Raw genomic sequence first — 17,733 nt, forward strand, 5'->3', positions numbered from 1 at the left:
GTTTTTGCCAGACAATGTTCTTCCCGCCAAAACAACATTAATTGATTTAGCACTGCCACCTCCTTTCATTCTGTTATCATTTTTTACAACACACACACCAGACTTTTCTACCTTATTCCTCCATTCCTTCATTCCTCCATTCCTTTACCCATTCGTTTCTTCCTGCTCACTTTCAAAGTCCTCCTAAAAAGGCAGCAGTAAAAAAAAAGAAAAAAGAAAAAAGAAAAAAAAAAAAAAAAGCATGACAACCATATTTGACCTTCCACCAGAGTGCTTGGAATATATTGTTTTTCAGCTGAAATCTGATACTGCCACGTTAGCAAAGCTCCTTCGCGTCAGCCATCTATTCTTCAAAATCACTGTCCCCGTTCTCTATGCAGATCCATTCTCAACTTGTCTGTACTCGTCACGACCCAAGTTGCATAAGGTCCTTCTTGACTCTGCAGCTTTACCACCCAAAGCTGTCCACCATTTTGATAACCATGGTATCAGCAGCAGTCCAGTGAGCTTTTCGACCGAATCCTTTCTGGAACAAGCCCAAAGGCAACGTGGCCACCTGACTGCTAATGGAAATCACTGGACGGGCGCCCAACCGGGAGCTGCTCTGTTATCATCAGAGCAATCATCGACAGCAGGAACACCGGTATCAGCTATGCCACTACCACCATCAGCCATAGCAACATCAACGACAAAGTTAAATGATGTTTCCAAGATCAAGCGCATCACAAAGGCCCCTCCTCCAATCCCAACACTATCATCAAAGCCCCATAGATCAATAGTCCCACAAAAACAGCGATATACCATGTGTCGATATCTCGATTCGCTTGCTGCTTTTGACGGTCAGATCTGGATGGTCTATGCGGCACGGACCATGAACCAGCACAAGTGCAAGCATCTCACAGCTAAATTCTATCTTCATATCCAAATGACCATCCTAAAACAATCTGCTCACCGTATTCAATCCATGGTCCTCCTACCTGGGTTTATCTCCCCCATTTTGCCGTTCGCAAGCAAAATGAGGGCACTAACGCGGCTACAGCTTGCAGGCGCATATAATAATTCCGAGCTAGATCATCTGATTCAGCTCCTCCGAGCACGACAAGGGTTCGGGACAATACCCGGCGCAGGTGGGCCGGGATTGGGAGAATGCAATTTACCACAAGTCATTGTGTCGGTACCGAAAAGAAAAACATATCCCCTCCATCTTCACAATAGCCAAAGTCACAACCATAATCACGACGATGGCCATGGCCATGATCAACAGTATCCTCAAACGGAGGCCCAGCTCGCTCAACATACTCGACTTCAATTGCTACAATTGATCCATGCGATGGGTCAGCCCGTTGCTCTGGACACAACTCCCTGCCAGGATTTCTCGCTCATCAGCGATAATATTAGCTGCCATGTCTTGGAACGACTTTCCAAGTTCAAGCACATCCTTGGGTTCTTAGAGGGGGACCCAAACAAGTTCTTGAGTCGCTGTAGGGCACTTCAAGAACTAGATTTTGCTGCATTTGACCGAAATGTGTTCTCATGGGCAGAAGCTGAAAAAAAACAGTGGATCCAATATACAACAATGCTGTCAGGAGCTACTGTCTCTGAGCTCAGTTTAAGCGACAGTAAAGATAGGGTCCTAAACAGCCATGAGATGAACCAAAAGAGGTCAGATATCCTCCCCACTACTTCAGTAATACCAACAACAACTTTGACCATACATTCGCCATTATCTTCATTTGTGCCCACACCACCGACATTAGTGCAACTCAAGGTGGTTCGGTTGCTTGTTTCAGAGTGGGTGGCGGGAAGGATCCTACAATCGCTTTTGTATTCATTCTCGCACAGCTTGGTGGATGTTTTCTTCCATGTGAACGACCATTCACAACTACGACATACTCTCTGCCCAGATACAGTGGCTCGTCTTGAAAGCGAGGCTACTCCGGACATTCCATTCTGCATCGATCATCAGTTTCAATTACCCAATCTTAGAAAATTACGAATGATCCGGCTCACGAATGCTATTAGCATTGGTCCAAATGCCTTTGAGGGCTGTCCCAACTTGGAGAGTATTCATATCAGTGGGGACATTGTCTGCGGACCAAATGGTTTAGACGTCTTCCGAATGCCTCGGTTGGAGCTGTTGGAGCTCGGTAGTGGTACAGCCCATCATTTCCGGTTCGAATCATTACAACATTCTCCTCTGCTCAGATCACTTGCACTCCGTGACAATACGCTTTATGAGACCCCGCCCATTGGGTCGATGTCTCTTTCACCCATCCCTTGGACATGGACACTGGATTATTTGGGTATTATCCAGATGTCCGGAAGACCTGCTTCTCATTTCCGCTTTGAGTGGATACGGTGCTGTCCGTCCTTAAAGACTCTTGTCGTAGACGGTGTGGCACCAGAGGCATTACGCCCTAATATGGATGATGTAGCCAAAGGTAGATGCGGCACTCAGCTACAGACTTGTGAGCTACAAATATACATAAAACAGGAATTAAACAAGTTTAGGACCGCTAAATTACTGGAGACATACTGCAGCCAAGTTGAACGGCTCAAGTTGACTAAAAAACTTTATGTTCCTGAAACGGATTGGAAAAACATCGATCTAGGCTTGGCACTGTATGTTTCTCGGAAATTGATTTGCTTGAAAATGCTAGTCGTACAGTTGGGCCACAATCAGATACTGGAGACAGAGATGGAAAAATATGGGTTGGTGAGGGGGATGTCCCGCCAAAATACGACTATTTGGTGTCCTTCTTTAAGACTCAAAGAGTGTTGGATTGAGATTATGGAAGCGGGCGAAGGCTGTCGCTTCTTCCGTCAGAAACAATCGTGGCTTTCCCCACTTGAGGAACTGCTCCATTCTGACACCAACCTTGGAAAAGAAAGCTGAAGCTCTGAAGAAAAAAAAAAAAAAAAAAAAAAAAAAAAAAAAAGTCAATCAAATAACCCTTGCCCCAAATGCTTTATGTAAATTATTTTAATGTGAAATAAAAAAATAAAAAATAAACTTAATCGTCTAGTTTACAAGGTCTTCGATGTCCACAGATTCCTTCTCCAAGTTGCTACCGTCTACGTGCAGGTTCTCAATCAAAGAAGCTGTGCTCTTGGCAAGCGTATCATCGTTCATAATGTCTGTTATTCCTTCTTCCTGCTTGATCTCCACCTGCTTATCCCCATTATTTGCGAAATAATGACTCTTGGTCGCTACTTGAGTTGCATCCTCTTCTTCCTTTACTTGTACATCACCATCACCAACCTTGCCCTCTTCCACGTTCTGATCCTGAAGATTCGCTCTCTCAAGCTGTGTATGGACAGCATGGATCTCTACTTCACCAAAGGGCTCTTCCATTTGCATTTTTACTTCTGTTTTGATTCTTTTCTTTGACATCATAGCAGAAGGACACCGATCTTGGACAGGGCAGATAGGACAAAGTGGCCCACGTGGCAAACAAAGGACTTGTCCGAACCCGACTAGAATATAATTAATCTCACGCCAATGTTCTTTAGGTAACCATGACTGCAATGCCTCACGTGTTGCTTCTGGTCCATCCTTCTCAGTCTTGACCCATCCAAGACGGTTAGCAATACGATGTACATGTGTGTCTACACCAATTCCTAGGTTTCTATTAGTACAAATAAAGGAAAGTAAAATAAAATAAAATAAGCTGAAATATCCTTTTGAGATGACTAGCTCATTTTTCCTAATACATAGCTCGTAGCGCTCAATTTCTTTACTTATTCCAGGCAACTTGCAATGTCAAGTAGGCCTATTCAATGTGAATAAAACGAACCCAAGATGACGTGAGTTTAATGAAGTATGAATCTTTTTTTTTTTTTTTTTTTTTTTTTGAAAATCAAAAATCAAAAATCAAGCCTTCTTTACCATTTTTGGTCCGACTCCCGGCAGTGCTGTTAATCCTTCTGCAGTATCTGGAATGTCGCCATTATATTGATCTCTACAAATCTTAGCTACCTGTTTCATGAAGATTGTCTTCTTGTTATGGAATCCCACTGCACTGATGATACTGTTGAGTTTTTCTGAAGGGGCATCTAGTACTGCTTGGATCGTCAATCCACCCTTGAGTTCTTTTTGCAATCGCCGCACTGCAACAGACGTAACTGTGTCCTTGGTTTGTGAAGACAGCAATAATGAAACGAGTGTTTGGAAGCGGCTCACCTAATTCCATTAAAGTTAAGAAAATATTGCCTTTGAGTTCGTCTATCTAAGACAAACCGCTTTTTTGTCGTATATTTCTTTTTTTTTTTATACCTCTGGAGGAATCGTTTCTCCAACTTCGGCCAGACGTTCACATCCCATAGTATCCACAGGGGCAGGGTTTTGTAGACGAAATTCCCGTAATCGATCCAAAGTGATCTCCCATCCTACAGGCTCTTTAGTAGCATATCTACTCTTTTTCTTTGCACCAGCTCCTAAACTCCTCAATCCTTGAACTTCTTCTTCTTCTTTGATTTGTTCGGAAGCCATAACTCCATTCGCTCGTTTTCTGCTGTTGTTAACACTATTAGCATCATTAGCATTGTTTCGTTTTTCAGCTGCAAGAGCTTTACGATGCTCTTCAGCTTCCTGCTTTAGCCGCTCTAATGTCTCCTCATCAGGCTCTCCGTCCTCATTCTTGATAATCCTTCGTGTGCTACGCAGTGGGGCAGATCTGGTACCGCGCAGACGACTCGTAGCTTCCGTGGAAGAAGAGGGCTGCGTTGATCCTCCTTTTGTGCCAGAAGTGTTGTTGCTGTTGGTTGCGGTAGTCCCTAGCTGCTGTGCAGCCTTAATTTGAGCCTCGCGTAGCCGAGAACTGGATCGTGTAGACATTAATCTGAAGGTCTAAAAGATAGTTTGGATGAAGGGGCACAGCAGTCCTCTCCCCTCTCGTTTTAATTGTTCTCGGACTTGAACTCTGCTAATGACAAAGACAATGGAAAAAAAAACTGACGTGACAACATTCCTGACCTGATTAATGAGACGAATGTCTGTCGTTCTAAACACTTAGCAATGATAACAGGTTGGTAGAACTCTTTTGTTGAGAAGAATGAATGAGGGGACGTCGGAATATGCACACAACGGACCATTTTTAAAACAGTCATGCTATGCAATGTGTGGAACATAACTGGGCTTGATTTCGTCAGTGATACGTTTTTGTTTTGGCAGGCCTATCTAAGGCAATCGTCAGATGACTGGTAGGTACATTATAGGTAACTTAATTGATAGTGATAGTAACCATTCTTGCAGGGAGTATTTGTTGTGGATGGCAGGACGAGCGCGCTTTTGAGTTTTACAAACCCGGTTATGTGTTATTGCGAGTGCAAACCAAGAACGAGTCGTGAAAAAAAAAAAAAAGCGGAGCTTGCTGCATGTCCTTACTATTAACTTCTGTGGTTGCAAGGTGTTGTCTGCGTGGAGGCTCCACTTTTTTCACCTTGAACACAGATAACGCATCTGTGAATCAGGAGCATGGAGTCAGGAATATGTGAACGAACAAATTGATAGTGAACTGATCCATCAGAGTATGCATATAATGTTTGGTTGGTTTCAAACATACTTTGCCAGATCTGTTCAGAATATGTACATTACATTAATCAAATGAAATGAACGATGCAAAGTCTTGGAAATAGTGTCTACCACCTTTATTTATTTACATGGTGGAGAAGTAGATCAACGATAAACCACGGTAAAGAAGAAAAAAAAAATAGCTAGCATGTTTATAGACTCGAGTTCTTGCGATGACTTTTCCAGCCCTTATGATCGAGCTCCTTGAAATCTGATGCTTTACTAATGTCCACTAGATATCGTGCTAAATGAAACAGCTCTCTGTCTGTATGGCGCGATACCGCCCCATTCTTGAATGCGCTGATCTTTAAGCCCGAACGGGGATTCATAGCGAAATTACGCGATCTATTGAAGCATATTCATTTTTACAATAGAAGATAGGAAAACACCTTGTCAAAATTACTTTATACCGTCATGTTCCATTGTTAAATCAAACCAGATCTTTAAATGGTCTCATGCACAGTTCAACTTTACAGATCATCAATGTGGATGGTATTGCGTGCAGAATACTGCGGGAACTTTGTCCAGATAATATCAAGAGCCTTGACCTGATGCCTAAATGGTTTTCCGTCCCGTTGACTGAGTACTGAAAACATAGTAGAGATGTCCATCACAAATGAGATCTTGTAGTCGGGATGTGTCAACAGTCCAATGGTTGTCACTTTTGCCTCTAACGCTCTCCACGATGTCTGAGACCAGATCACAATATCATAGTGCTCATAACAGACTGCCAAAAAGTCGTGTAAGCCTGGTCGCATAACCTCCACAAGTGAGTTGTTGAGTGCTTTACAATCAATCAGTGTATAATCAAGATCCAATACAAGCAATTTCTTTCCTGGGCGCAGCTCATTCATGATATTGATTTTGCACTACATGAAACATAGCATTGTATATAAAAAAAGTCAGATATTGTTGACAGAAACATCTTGCACTCCATAAATGAAAATTAAAATATTTTTATCTACCTTGGAAATAGTGCTCTTGAGACTTTTCTGGTTTTGAGCCATACTAGCAAATGCCTCGTCGTCTGGGGTATAATCTTCATCCAAGTCATTGAGTACATCCGGCATTACCTCGGGGGCTTTGATCACTTTTGCCTCAGGTGTTCCTGTGACACGATAAAAAAAAAAGATTGCCAGACTGAGCAAGAACAAGGGAAATACCAGCACGAGACCAATCACTGCATGTTTGTATTTATATGAAATACCTACCCATCATCAGGAATGTTTGGTTATTTTTCAGTGCTAAAGTAGATAGCACCACATGGTCTTCCTACAATTAATAGGATAAGAATTGATCATTATAAGGTGGCCAAAGTAAATAAAAAAATAAATAAAAAGCTCCGTTTTTAATCTTAATCCACTTGAAACTTACAGGAAACTTTCCTCTAACTAGCATAAGTTTCTGTCTCTTTGGTTCCACATTGGTTAGCTCCATCTAGAAAAAAAAAATTAAAAAGGCGAGGTGAGACCAGGGGGAAATGCACACTATTATTTCAGGAGTCAAGATTTTATTTCTCTTCTTTTCCCCTATGTATATAAATTACATATTAACATACCAACTTATTCTTGAGTTCGCCAATAGTGTAATCGAGGTCTACCTCAAAAGGAAGCTTCTTGCCATTCCTAATATATTAGACAAAAAATTTAACAGATAAAATTCAAGAGTATGTTTAATCGTATATGCTTTCATCTTCATAAAGAAAAAGACTTTAGAAATTTCAGAAATTTACCATTGAGCAGTCAAAGAAATGACTCTTTTGTTGTTTCCATTTAGCTCGTCTGCATCCAGAGCAGAAAACACACTCTCCTTGGAAATTGATGGTACTAATTCTTCTAGACCCGTGTGTGACAAAGGCTGGTCACTGGAGTCGTCTACACTTTGATCTGTATTGAAAAATCGCTTCACTTGATCAGGAGACATGGTAGTGGCGATAGTGGTAACTGTGCTCTCTTCAAAAGGAGCAGGGCTTTGAGCCTCACTCTTAGATGCAGAGTTATGGACAAGAGCAGTAGCATTTGGACTTGTATCTGAATTGGATATCATGGTGGGACTGGTTAACAGATGATTAAGCTCAAGAACAAGGCAGTTACTATGGAAAAGACAATGCAACAACGAGAAAGAAGAGAAGGGAGAGGAAGAGAGGCCTAATGAATGTAATTGTGTGAAAAGAATGTTTTTGGGGATGGAAAGAAATGCGAAATGCAAAATGAAGAATGGACTAAGCCTATTTTCCTCCACTTGTCTGTGGTGTGGAGGCGATCACATGTATCCAAGGCTGCATGTCTAAACTCGAGACGCGTTATTGGCTGCGATCCTGGTTAAAAGCATCCCACGCACGCACACTTTGCTTCAATGAAGAAGCCTGTCTGGTCGTCATCGCTAATGAGTAAGATGCTTTTATCACAGAACAACATGACATATCTTGGGAATTGATCAACATATTGGATAAAACAAAATTATATTGTAAAAAAGTTCACTATAGTACAATTCTCCTGTCGTTTCATTTTACGACATTCGCGAATATATTAAAGTCTATTTCCATGCCATCGGAATCAAAGAAGCGTTCGTCAACTTCTCTGCTTCTTTGCCTCTTTGCTTGTAGAATGCCCCAAGCTTCATGATCCCTTCAATTTGCGTTCCAGTTCCAAGAATGCCTTCATGCCTGGATCAATGTCATCTTCAGCATTCTTTGAATTTCCATCACCATCATTTGAACCGTGGGCTGAAGCGCTGGGTGGCGGCGGAAGACCTGCTTTTGAGATGTCCTCAAGGACTTTCGCAAGCTCACGTTTGTATTCTTGTCGCTCTTCTTCATAAATGTCATAGATGCAATGCGCACAACCACTGGTAATGAAAATCATAGGACAGTAAAACAGTAGAACATTAGAACAGTTTAACCTGTTAAGATGGGGTAAAAGTAATGGCAAAACTCTTTTCGGACTTCTTTTTTAGATCAAGTTCTCCGCAGCCACACAACTTTTGTTGCCGACAAACAGAATTGACAGACACCTTACCTCATACAACAATCCTCAGCACCAGGTGGTGTTGGCTTGACCGGTATTTTGAATCCATGGTACATTGTTGACTCGCTCGTTGGCTTGGACAAGCTGGAGACTGATCCCGTTGCAAATGTAGCAGATCCGGTAGGGACAGCAGTAGGAAGAGTATTTTCTATTTTCTTTGAAGCTGTAGGCAACGTATTGCTGTATCTCTTTTTTACTTCACTCTCGGTCGGCTGCGCTGGCGAGGGTGCTGTTAATGGCTGGCCTTTAAAGACATGATCTGTCGAGAGTATCAGAGTTGGATCGGGAAGAGATTGCGGAGGTGTACGGCGGTTCATGATCTCTGTCCACCACCCACTATAGTTGGGCTTACGCTCCCTTATTGCGTTCCGCCGAGTCTCTAAAATATCATTTTGAGAATATGAGCCAGAGACTGAATCTTTGTCTCTGACATATGAAGTTGTATGTATAAAAAAATGGAATGAGCATGGAAACTGCTGTCTTTTTTGAAATGAAAGGAGACGAGTCCATGTTCTTCCGTTGTAAATTCGTAATGAGGATGCCATGAGCAATGTATTAGATAGGATCTAAATGTATAATGAAGAATAGCCAATGTGAAATCCGTGCTAGCTACTGTCTTTGGGAATCGCCATTGAAATGACTTGTGGATTAATAGAGTGAAAGAAAAGAACGCTGCATCGATAATTTTCAAAGAGCTAAGCATTTCATTTATCAATTCGCGTTATCTGATTTGCTGCGTGATTTAATACAGGTACCGAATGCAGCCGTGCAACCGTTGATTCCAATTTTGAAATTGAGCCTCGCACGGCGACCCGAAGCATAACGCCCAAGATGATGTGAAAGATCTACGTAATTCTTAATCGACGATCGAAGGCGTTTGGAATGGATTGTAGGAAAAGATTGAAATAAAGCATTTTTATTCCAAGATAAAAAGAAGAAACAACCATTTACACACTTCATATCATTGGCCTTTAAGCCGCAGTCTTTTCTTGCTCAGTATAGGGAGGTGGGGGTCCTTCCGAATCCTCCGCTGCAGACTTTACAGCAACAGTGGTGTCCTTTTTGGCCTTCACGGCCTTGTTCTGTTCCTTACGTTGTTCACGAAGGGCTTGCTTACGAGTCTCCTCCTCTCTCCTGATGGCGAGCTCCTTCTGAAGTTGCTTAGTCTTTTCATGCATAACCTGTTGTTATGTCGATAGAAGTCGACCAACCAAACAAAAAAAAATTAGTTTCATTTTCATCCAAGATTGTCATTTTTCCCTTCCTAATGACTGAAGTGTCAACATAAATCCTTGATCCTGCTACAATTAGCTACTTAGCATTACCATCTCACTAGCAGTCTGAAGAATAGTTTGACCCCAACCCTCCTTGAACGTATTGGCCTCCTCGATCAAAGCCATAATCTCAGCTTCGAGTTCCTTCTCTGAAAGAGCAAACTGGGTCCAAATATCATCACCCAAGGTTCCTTGCTTGACCAAGTTGGCGAGAACTTGCTTGTCCTCACGCATCGATAAGACACGGTTAACATCCTCCATAGCACGGCGTAACAATGCTGCAACCAATTGGGTTTCTGTCGCTTCAGGTTCTTCCTGTTGAAGGAGTGCAATGTACTGGTTACGCGCTACATGCTCACCAAACCAAGGCTCAGCATCGTTGATGGCTATGTTTTAAGAGATGGAGGAAACTCTAGTCAATTGGTGCTAATCATTAAACAATGAAAAACAATGTTCTATCTCTAGATAATCCTTTGAGTAAGAAGTAAAATTTATGTCGATTCTACTGCCTCAAGGAAAAAAATAAAAATAAAAAAAAGGTGCAAATGTTGAAAGATGTCTAGTCCATTATTGCCAGCCTCATTTCAACTCACCTAACTTCCTGTTCTTCCAGAAGAAACCAAAGATCCTCATGGAGAGGATCCAGCCTCCAATATAAATGACTGCGAGCCAGACTGATCCCATCCTGTTAGTAGTTATTTATATAGATGTAGGAAGTTTGTTAGATGCGTTGCTAATCAGAGGGAGAGAGAGGGAGATGTGATTAAGGATGGTTGAAAGGATCAAAATGTTAAGAAAGGAGGATGGGCCCTGGCTCTGTTCTCGTTTTTTTTATTTTTATTTTTTAATAGCTTCTTTAATTGTGCATTGTCGACTGTTGATTGGCTATAAGCTTCACTTTTTTTTTTGGCTGGCTGGTTGGCATGGGACTGTATTCTGATATTGACTAATTTGATATTCTAAAGCTCGCCCCACTTCATACGTTGTCCGGTTTGAGAACTCTTGATCGCAAGCTGGATGCCGTGGATAACCCAAGCTGCCTGCTCGGCTGTCACACTAAGTGGCTCGAGACCCTGGATTGCCCGACTAATATTGGCATAATAAGCACCATACGAACCCTGCTCACTATCAATCTTACCCTTCACATGGAGTTGGGTTCCTTCAACCACCAGTAGTGTATCGATATCGCCCCAACAGCTCTCTTTCTCAATACCGTAAGCATTATCCTTGGGTGTTAATCCCTCTTTTAGTTGATTTTCCTGGACATCCAATCCATATTTCACATATGAACCATTCATTCCAGTCAGACGGAAGCGAGGCGTGGGAATTCTAGCCAACATTGCTGCGCCAAGGGTACATCGCAATCCATCTTTGTAATCAAGATGCACTAGGAATTGATCGTCTACCTGGGAAGTCTCGAGCTGGCGTTGGTTCGACACATGTGCTGTCACATACTCGGGTGTTCCAAAGAGAACCAATGTCTGATCCAGCAGATGCGAGCACAAGTCATAGAGCACACCACTTCCTTCCTCAACACGACCAGTCTCTCTCCAGCCATTCTTACTAAAATTTCGGAACCGATCAAAGCGCGACTCAAAGCTGACAATCCTGCCCAAGGTGGATTTTTGAGAGTGGACCAACTTTTGGACAGTTAAAAAATCTGCGTCCCAGCGACGGTTCTGGAAGACAGAAAGAACACGTGAGTGCTGCTTGGCCAGCTTCGCGAGCAACATGCCCTCTTCAAATGTGATCGTGAAGGGCTTTTCGACAACGACGTGCTTGCCAGCCTCAATCGCCTCTCGTGCAAGGTCAAAATGCAAAACATTGGGAGTGGTAATAACTACGAGGTCGATATTAGGATCCTGCAACAGCTGCTGGTGCGATTGGTAGACAGATGCGTTGGGATATTTGGAGGAGAGAATATGATTTTGTCCTCTACGATTAACAAAGGCCGCAAGGTTTAGGCCAGGAGTAGTGGAGATCAGAGGAGCATGGAAGACTAGCATGTAAGGTATACGAATATAAAATGAAGAATGAATATTAGAATTCTTTGTGCCAAACCGCCCGACGTTTAATATTTTGTTTATTACCTTGGGCACTCATGCCAAAGCCAATGACACCGACATTGATGGGCGAGGGGGTCGACATTATGTTGGATGAGATTGTGTTTTATGAAGACAAGGCGATTTTTTAAGACCTTTAAATAGATAATAACTATGTACATACAATACTATGTTATGAGGAAGCACATTGTCATAATCGTCTCATCATAATTGCTCCCGCAATCTAGTAACATTTAAAGATAAGCGGCCGTGGAAAAAAAAAAATTTGTCAAAACACCAGAACTGGCGCCTGGGATTTGTCAGCGTATCGATTCATTGTCATTGTTTCTTCTGCACTGTATTTTACTGGCCATGCAAATCGAACAACGACCCTTTTGAGACATCGCATAATGTTCTTGAATGGCCACAATAAACCAGATTCTGGTTGTACATTGGCACCTTGAAAAAAATCATCAAATCAAGTGACAGATGGATGAACTTTTGGTCATTGGCGCATGAATATGTTCAATATCAAACTTGTTTTAAACACTAGGTACCTGGATGATGGACTCAAGATCGCAGCTCAACTATGATATTGGACGTATTGATCAAGTCAGGATGAGCAACGACAAAGCCTGCTTTCCTGGCAGCAGTATGCTCGTGGCAATCGACGACGGGACGATATTGCGCAGTCGTGCTCTGGTCCGATAATAACTGGATTGGCTATCAATTTTTTTTTTTTTTTTTTCCAGAGTTCATGTACACCATTTGGTTTTGCCGGCTGTTGAACATGATTCCGACTCCAATATCTTGATACACCTTCTCATTTCAGCTTTAATCCTTTATTCATTAATTCATTCACTTGCGTCCTGCCTACTTTCCTTTTTTTATTTCCCATAATCAGTGGATTCTGCAATGCTGCTACATCATGCGCGTGAACAACGCGTCTTCAGTAAACGCAGGAACGTTGCCATTATGATTGGATTGACATTACTCTTCTGTGCATCGCTCGCATGGGCATCCTCTGGTGATCGGCAGCCCCAGTACATTAACTGTGTCGATAAATGCAACAAAGAAATTTGTCAGCGATCCGATCTAACTGGACTTACGTCGGAACAACTTCAGGAACACGATCTGACCCTGCCACTGCGACTGCTTCACTGGACATGCTTTGACAATTGCCGTTATCGATGCATGCAATCGATCACCGAGATGGCACTTCAAGAAAAGCAAACTGTACACCAATACCACGGCAAATGGCCCTTTTACCGCTTCTTAGGCATGCAGGAACCCGCATCGGTGTTGTTCAGTTTATTGAATGGGTACATGCATGTGCTCGCATGGTCCAAGCTTAAGCGTGTCATTCCCGAGGACTACTATATGCGTCCGTACTATTTGGGCTATGCAATTATGGGTATTAACACATGGGTGTGGTCAGCGATCTATCATTCACGCGACTGGCCCAGCACTGAGAAACTTGACTACTTTTCAGCAGGAGCAGCTATCATGTATGGACTCTTTTACACAATCATTAGAATCACACGTATGGTACAAGTCAAATCGCAGCTGATGTGGGGGCTGATGTGTTTGATCCCTTTGGTGTTGCACATCTCGTACTTGACCTTTGTCCGGTTTGACTATGGATACAACATGGCAGCAACAGCAACAGTAGGAGCCGTACATAATTTGTGCTGGATCGGCTGGAGCATCGCCAATTGGCGTGAGCGTCCTTATGCATGGGAGCCAACAGTGACAGGCATATTGCTGACATTGGCAATGTCCCTGGAGGTTCTTGATTTTGCACCATTGTGGGGTATTTTGGACGCCCATTCGTTGTGGCATGCAGCGACTATTCCGTTAATACCGATCTGGTACCGGTTCTTGCTCAGAGATACAGAATGGGAAGTGCGTAACAAGAAAGGAGTGCTGCATAGATCTTCTCGCCTTGACTAGATACCTATGGAGGCGATTTGAACATGACAAAAGACCATTGTCATAGGTGGCTAATAAAGAAAGAAATACAAGGTATAAATATTAAATATAAATATATATGTATATATGTATAGATGTATATATATATAGGAATTACAGAAATTACGCGTAATTTTTTTTTTTTATTCTGTGTGTGGATAAATTAGGTGTAAGTTGTGTGGGAAGTAAAAAATTACAAGAATAATAATAATAATAAATAATTGGATTCCACCGAATGTGGACAGAGAGGGTGGGATTCTTGAGGTATCTTTCCTTTTGTGGGTCGGATCTTGATGAGCGGTACATAAAATGCAGTGCCCTTTGCTCTCTTTTTTTTCATCTCTGCATGGATAGATGCCTCTTTCCCACTCCACATTGACAGACCGAAAGAGAGAGAGTTGGAAGCAAAGGTTTTTTCCCTTGGCTTGGACAGACTAGTACAGACACGGATACAACAGATCTTGAATGAAAATCGCCATTGGTGCACAGAGAGATGCATTGTGCTTTGCATTTAAATACAATGCCCGTGACTAGTGATTAGTTGAATGTCTTTTTGTTTCTCTTTTCTTTTTTTTCTGTCTCTCTTTCCCTTTTACTTATTTCTTATTTCTTATTTCTTATTACCATTTTACTCCTCTTTTACTGTTTCTACCCGTCACTGCCCCTCTCTCCTTCGTATCTCCTCTCCTCTGCTTTCTTCGCCTACTGCTCTCCTGTCCCTGTCTGTTTAAACTCCCTCCATCGCCTCTACGTTCATCGACCCCGCCCTTTTTTGGCTTTGACCTCCCATGGCTTCTTCGCCCTCCTCCAACGCTCGTCTAGTCCCTAGTCGACATAATTCTGCAGACATACTCTCTTCCTCCCCAAATCGTGAAGCTGCTACTCGATTGCTCTCCTCTTCTCCCTATGCCCAACCTTACTTTAACAGACCTGCATCGCGTGGTAGCAGTGTCAATGGCGACAACAACCCTACTCCATCCTCTTCATTCCGATCTCCATCCACTCTTCAAAACTACCGTCAAAACAACGAGGGTCCTTCAAACGCTCAGAACATCCCAGTCTTGCCCCGTTCTGGTCTTGACAGTAGTAGCAATAGTATTCATGGTAGTTACGTGAGCGGTACTCCAGGTTTTACTGATTCAATCAATCCTGTTGTCGATATTCCGGCTGATGAGGCCTCGAAGGTCGTCAAAAAGCATCTTGTTCTTAATTCGCCCTCGCGTGACAGCCTTGACTCTGACCGTAATGGTGCTAATAATGCGGGACCCTCTTCTTATGGTGCAACTAATGATGGTGCAGGAACTTCGGAAATTGTTGATTATACAACAGCTTTCAAGTTACCAGGAGGAGCCATTACCCGCGACGTCTACAAGTGGCAGGCTGATCAGGAGAACGAACAGAACCGGCGAGGTAATTTTTTTTTTTTTGCCAATTCATATTTAAACTATTTAAACAAACTTGATAAAGATGAGCAGGATCATATTTTTTTTTATTTTTTTTTTTTGTACTCTGCCGTTGCAAAATAGTTTACATCTTAGACTTGATCAAATCTAAATACAAATGTTTGTTCCCATGCTCAATTAGCTCGCTCGAGGTCTTTCTATCTGCCACGCCCTGTTGAGCCATCAGTCACAACTTTAAAGCAACCCGGTGGCATGCGGAGATACCACATGATCATGAAGGCAAATGCAAGCGGACGTCAAGCCAACGTCTTCACCAAGAGCTTCATCGATTTCTTGGCCATGTATGGTCACTTTGCAGGAGAGGACTTGGATGAAGACGATGAAAGCGGTGATTATGATGAAGAAGGTGGAGAAGGAGAAGGCTCGAGAACTCCAGGTTCTGGTATGGAATCCACACCCCTGATACCAAAATTACAGCAACCTCCCCAAGGAGATGCTACACCCGCCAAAGCTGTGTTTTTGCTACTAAAGTCATTTGTTGGAACTGGAATCATGTTCTTGCCTAAAGCGTAAGTGGATTATACGGCTGATACTGATAAGTGACCCATGGAAACAGATCGCATTTGATTACACTTGCGTGGCCGAAAAAAAAAAAAAAAAAAAAAAAGATAAAGGCTCATGTGGGCAGGCACATGGTTAGGCTCGAGAGAATACAACGAGTGATCAGGATATGTCAATGCAAACATGGATGGATATTAATCAAAAACATGCTTTTTTCTTTTTTCGTTTTTTTTTTTTTTTTTTTTTTTTTTGCCTGATGATTTTATCACATTAAGGTTCAACAATGGTGGTATCTTATTCTCGTCTGTAGTCTTGGTCCTCATTGCTGCCATTTCACTCTTTTCCTTCCTGCTGTTGGTCGAGTCCCGTCAAGTGGTTCCCGCCTCTTTTGGTGATATCGGAGGCCATCTCTATGGTCCATACATGCGTCAGGCAGTCCTATGGGCCATTGCTATTTCTCAGATTGGTTTTGTCTGCGCTTACATGAGCTTCGTCGCCACTAATTTGGAAGCCCTTGGCAAGAACGTGCTGAATTTCTCAGAGTCATTCCCTTCCTATATCTTCGTCCTCATCCAGCTTGTTGTCTTTATCCCATTAGCTTTAGTACGGTCTTGTGTTCTGATGTTTTTTGCGTAGTTATAGAGCTGTCAGATTACTTTTGACTGAAGCTATATCTCTCTTGTTTCCTAGATCCGCAACATCGCCCGTCTGTCCTTCACTGCTGTTGTAGCTGACGTATTTATCTGCTTCGGATTGATATACATGTATTATTTCGACGTAAGTCTATCTCCTATTCCATTTGTGTAAGCGGATCATGTTCCACTCGTCAAGTATTTTGTCCTGACCTTGCTTTCCCTGTTATTGTCAACTTAGATCTTCACTTTGGCCACTAAGGGATTGAGCGATGTTGTTATGTTCAACCCCAGGGACTTTTCTTTGTTCATTGGAACTGCTGGTAACTACATCGTCTCTACAAGTTTTTATTTTATTTTGATTTTTGTCCTTGTTTTTTTGTTACGATGAATATGGGAAGCGCACTATTAACATGTCTATCGCTCTACCCTTGTATTTTATTAATACTTCAGTGTTCACATTTGAAGGCATTGGGCTTATTATTCCAATTACAGAAGCAATGAAGGAGCCCGAAAAGTTTCCAAAGGTATTGACAGGCGTAATGATTGGCATTACAGTTCTGTTCACATCTGTAGGAGCACTTTCGTATGCTGCCTTTGGATCCAAGACCGAAACCGTGGTTTTACTCAACTTGCCCCAAAAGAGTCATTGGGTGCAGTCTGTTCAAGCCCTATATTCGATCGCCATCATGCTTTCAATCCCTCTGCAATTATTCCCTGCTATCCGTATTATGGAGAACGGTCTTTTCACTCGCTCTGGCAAATATAACACAATGGTCAAATGGCAAAAGAACTTTTTCCGCATCCTGTCCTTGTTCATATGTGCAGCGATCTCGATCTGGGCTGGAGATGAGCTCGACAAGTTTGTCTCTATCGTTGGCTCTATTGCTTGTAAGTTTTTATTGATTTTATTTTTTTCCGTCATCTCTTAAATAGTAGGACTGATCCTGAAACCACCATAATTATTACAATTTAATATTTACTAGGTATTCCATTGGCTTACATCTTCCCCGCCATGTTCCACTATAAAACCCACCCATATCGGAAGTCGCGTATTTTTGATATTCTCTTGATTGTCTTCGGAGTTATTACCATGGTCTACACAACTGGCAGCACGGTCTACCAGTGGATTGAAGCCTAAAAACTCTCAAGTCTTATCTTACATTCCCTCTCCTGTGTTTAGTTTTTTTTTTTTTTTTTTTTCCTACGAGTGTCATTACATCACGTAGCCTGTCTTTTTACTCCTTTTTTA

General features: G+C 42.3%; 8 protein-coding genes across 8 annotated transcripts; 3 read left to right on the forward strand and 5 right to left on the reverse strand.

Moving 5' to 3' along the window:
* Window positions 1–241: 241 nt before the first annotated feature.
* BCR41DRAFT_422081 (hypothetical protein) lies at window positions 242–2,896 on the forward strand (the record flags this gene model as incomplete). The annotated part of the gene is made up of 1 exon (XM_022030100.1): window positions 242–2,896. One exon carries the CDS (start codon window positions 242–244, stop codon window positions 2,894–2,896), a length of 2,655 nt encoding a protein of 884 aa, XP_021881407.1.
* Window positions 2,897–3,022: 126 nt separating this feature from the next.
* Window positions 3,023–4,492, reverse strand: BCR41DRAFT_305759 (DNA glycosylase; the record flags this gene model as incomplete). Its single annotated transcript, XM_022020804.1, has 4 exons — window positions 3,023–3,629; window positions 3,742–3,773; window positions 3,890–4,183; window positions 4,277–4,492. The coding sequence occupies 4 exons, from the start codon at window positions 4,490–4,492 to the stop codon at window positions 3,023–3,025; spliced, it is 1,149 nt and encodes a 382-aa protein (XP_021881408.1).
* A 1,173-nt stretch (window positions 4,493–5,665) lies between these two features.
* Window positions 5,666–7,770, reverse strand: BCR41DRAFT_353461 (HAD-like domain-containing protein). Its single transcript, XM_022024152.1, has 7 exons — window positions 7,305–7,770; window positions 7,131–7,197; window positions 6,947–7,009; window positions 6,784–6,844; window positions 6,538–6,680; window positions 6,047–6,441; window positions 5,666–5,917 (listed from the first exon to the last, which is right to left on the reverse strand). Exons 1-7 carry the CDS (start codon window positions 7,616–7,618, stop codon window positions 5,725–5,727), a joined length of 1,236 nt encoding a protein of 411 aa, XP_021881409.1. The 5' UTR covers window positions 7,619–7,770; the 3' UTR covers window positions 5,666–5,724.
* A 276-nt stretch (window positions 7,771–8,046) lies between these two features.
* Window positions 8,047–9,255, reverse strand: BCR41DRAFT_353463 (oxidoreductase-like protein). The gene is made up of 2 exons (XM_022024153.1): window positions 8,590–9,255; window positions 8,047–8,419 (listed from the first exon to the last, which is right to left on the reverse strand). The coding sequence occupies exons 1-2, from the start codon at window positions 9,141–9,143 to the stop codon at window positions 8,191–8,193; spliced, it is 783 nt and encodes a 260-aa protein (XP_021881410.1). The 5' UTR covers window positions 9,144–9,255; the 3' UTR covers window positions 8,047–8,190.
* A 94-nt stretch (window positions 9,256–9,349) lies between these two features.
* BCR41DRAFT_353464 (Sec62/63 complex, subunit Sec66) lies at window positions 9,350–10,680 on the reverse strand. The gene is made up of 3 exons (XM_022024154.1): window positions 10,466–10,680; window positions 9,924–10,258; window positions 9,350–9,779 (listed from the first exon to the last, which is right to left on the reverse strand). Exons 1-3 carry the CDS (start codon window positions 10,554–10,556, stop codon window positions 9,570–9,572), a joined length of 636 nt encoding a protein of 211 aa, XP_021881411.1. The 5' UTR covers window positions 10,557–10,680; the 3' UTR covers window positions 9,350–9,569.
* A 41-nt stretch (window positions 10,681–10,721) lies between these two features.
* Window positions 10,722–12,160, reverse strand: BCR41DRAFT_322533 (hypothetical protein). Its single transcript, XM_022021474.1, has 2 exons — window positions 11,963–12,160; window positions 10,722–11,871 (listed from the first exon to the last, which is right to left on the reverse strand). The coding sequence occupies exons 1-2, from the start codon at window positions 12,018–12,020 to the stop codon at window positions 10,832–10,834; spliced, it is 1,098 nt and encodes a 365-aa protein (XP_021881412.1). The 5' UTR covers window positions 12,021–12,160; the 3' UTR covers window positions 10,722–10,831.
* A 516-nt stretch (window positions 12,161–12,676) lies between these two features.
* Window positions 12,677–13,939, forward strand: BCR41DRAFT_353467 (post-GPI attachment to proteins factor 3-like protein). The gene has a single exon (XM_022024155.1). The coding sequence runs from the start codon at window positions 12,830–12,832 to the stop codon at window positions 13,865–13,867; it is 1,038 nt and encodes a 345-aa protein (XP_021881413.1). The 5' UTR covers window positions 12,677–12,829; the 3' UTR covers window positions 13,868–13,939.
* A 516-nt stretch (window positions 13,940–14,455) lies between these two features.
* BCR41DRAFT_353468 (transmembrane amino acid transporter protein-domain-containing protein) lies at window positions 14,456–17,664 on the forward strand. The gene is made up of 7 exons (XM_022024156.1): window positions 14,456–15,295; window positions 15,470–15,857; window positions 16,125–16,452; window positions 16,540–16,626; window positions 16,723–16,804; window positions 16,935–17,372; window positions 17,468–17,664. The coding sequence occupies exons 1-7, from the start codon at window positions 14,674–14,676 to the stop codon at window positions 17,620–17,622; spliced, it is 2,100 nt and encodes a 699-aa protein (XP_021881414.1). The 5' UTR covers window positions 14,456–14,673; the 3' UTR covers window positions 17,623–17,664.
* Window positions 17,665–17,733: the final 69 nt, after the last annotated feature.

Source organism: Lobosporangium transversale (assembly GCF_002105155.1).
Source record: "Lobosporangium transversale strain NRRL 3116 chromosome Unknown BCR41scaffold_18, whole genome shotgun sequence".
In the NCBI taxonomy this organism is placed as follows: domain Eukaryota; kingdom Fungi; phylum Mortierellomycota; class Mortierellomycetes; order Mortierellales; family Mortierellaceae; genus Lobosporangium; species Lobosporangium transversale.

Excerpts from the sequence above, each read along its gene's own strand:
- BCR41DRAFT_353464 (XM_022024154.1), bottom strand. The coding sequence starts at position 10,556 with ATGGGATCAGTCTGGCTCGCAGTCATTTATATTGGAGGCTGGATCCTC. Across the intron at positions 10,259-10,465 it reads CTGGAAGAACAGGAAGTTAG|CCATCAACGATGCTGAGCCT; the intron begins GTGAGTTGAAAT and ends CTTAAAACATAG. Across the intron at positions 9,780-9,923 it reads TTCAGACTGCTAGTGAGATG|GTTATGCATGAAAAGACTAA; the intron begins GTAATGCTAAGT and ends ACATAACAACAG.
- BCR41DRAFT_353461 (XM_022024152.1), bottom strand. The coding sequence starts at position 7,618 with ATGATATCCAATTCAGATACAAGTCCAAATGCTACTGCTCTTGTCCAT. Across the intron at positions 6,681-6,783 it reads CCAAACATTCCTGATGATGG|GAACACCTGAGGCAAAAGTG; the intron begins GTAGGTATTTCA and ends ATCGTGTCACAG. Across the intron at positions 6,442-6,537 it reads TCAAGAGCACTATTTCCAAG|TGCAAAATCAATATCATGAA; the intron begins GTAGATAAAAAT and ends TGTTTCATGTAG.
- BCR41DRAFT_322533 (XM_022021474.1), bottom strand. The coding sequence starts at position 12,020 with ATGTCGACCCCCTCGCCCATCAATGTCGGTGTCATTGGCTTTGGCATG. Across the intron at positions 11,872-11,962 it reads CTTTGGCATGAGTGCCCAAG|TCTTCCATGCTCCTCTGATC; the intron begins GTAATAAACAAA and ends CTTACATGCTAG.
- BCR41DRAFT_353468 (XM_022024156.1), top strand. The coding sequence starts at position 14,674 with ATGGCTTCTTCGCCCTCCTCCAACGCTCGTCTAGTCCCTAGTCGACAT. Across the intron at positions 15,296-15,469 it reads GAACGAACAGAACCGGCGAG|CTCGCTCGAGGTCTTTCTAT; the intron begins GTAATTTTTTTT and ends ATGCTCAATTAG. Across the intron at positions 16,453-16,539 it reads TCTTTATCCCATTAGCTTTA|ATCCGCAACATCGCCCGTCT; the intron begins GTACGGTCTTGT and ends CTTGTTTCCTAG.
- BCR41DRAFT_353467 (XM_022024155.1), top strand. The coding sequence starts at position 12,830 with ATGCTGCTACATCATGCGCGTGAACAACGCGTCTTCAGTAAACGCAGG.
- BCR41DRAFT_353463 (XM_022024153.1), bottom strand. The coding sequence starts at position 9,143 with ATGGCATCCTCATTACGAATTTACAACGGAAGAACATGGACTCGTCTC. Across the intron at positions 8,420-8,589 it reads GCTGAGGATTGTTGTATGAG|TGGTTGTGCGCATTGCATCT; the intron begins GTAAGGTGTCTG and ends TTTCATTACCAG.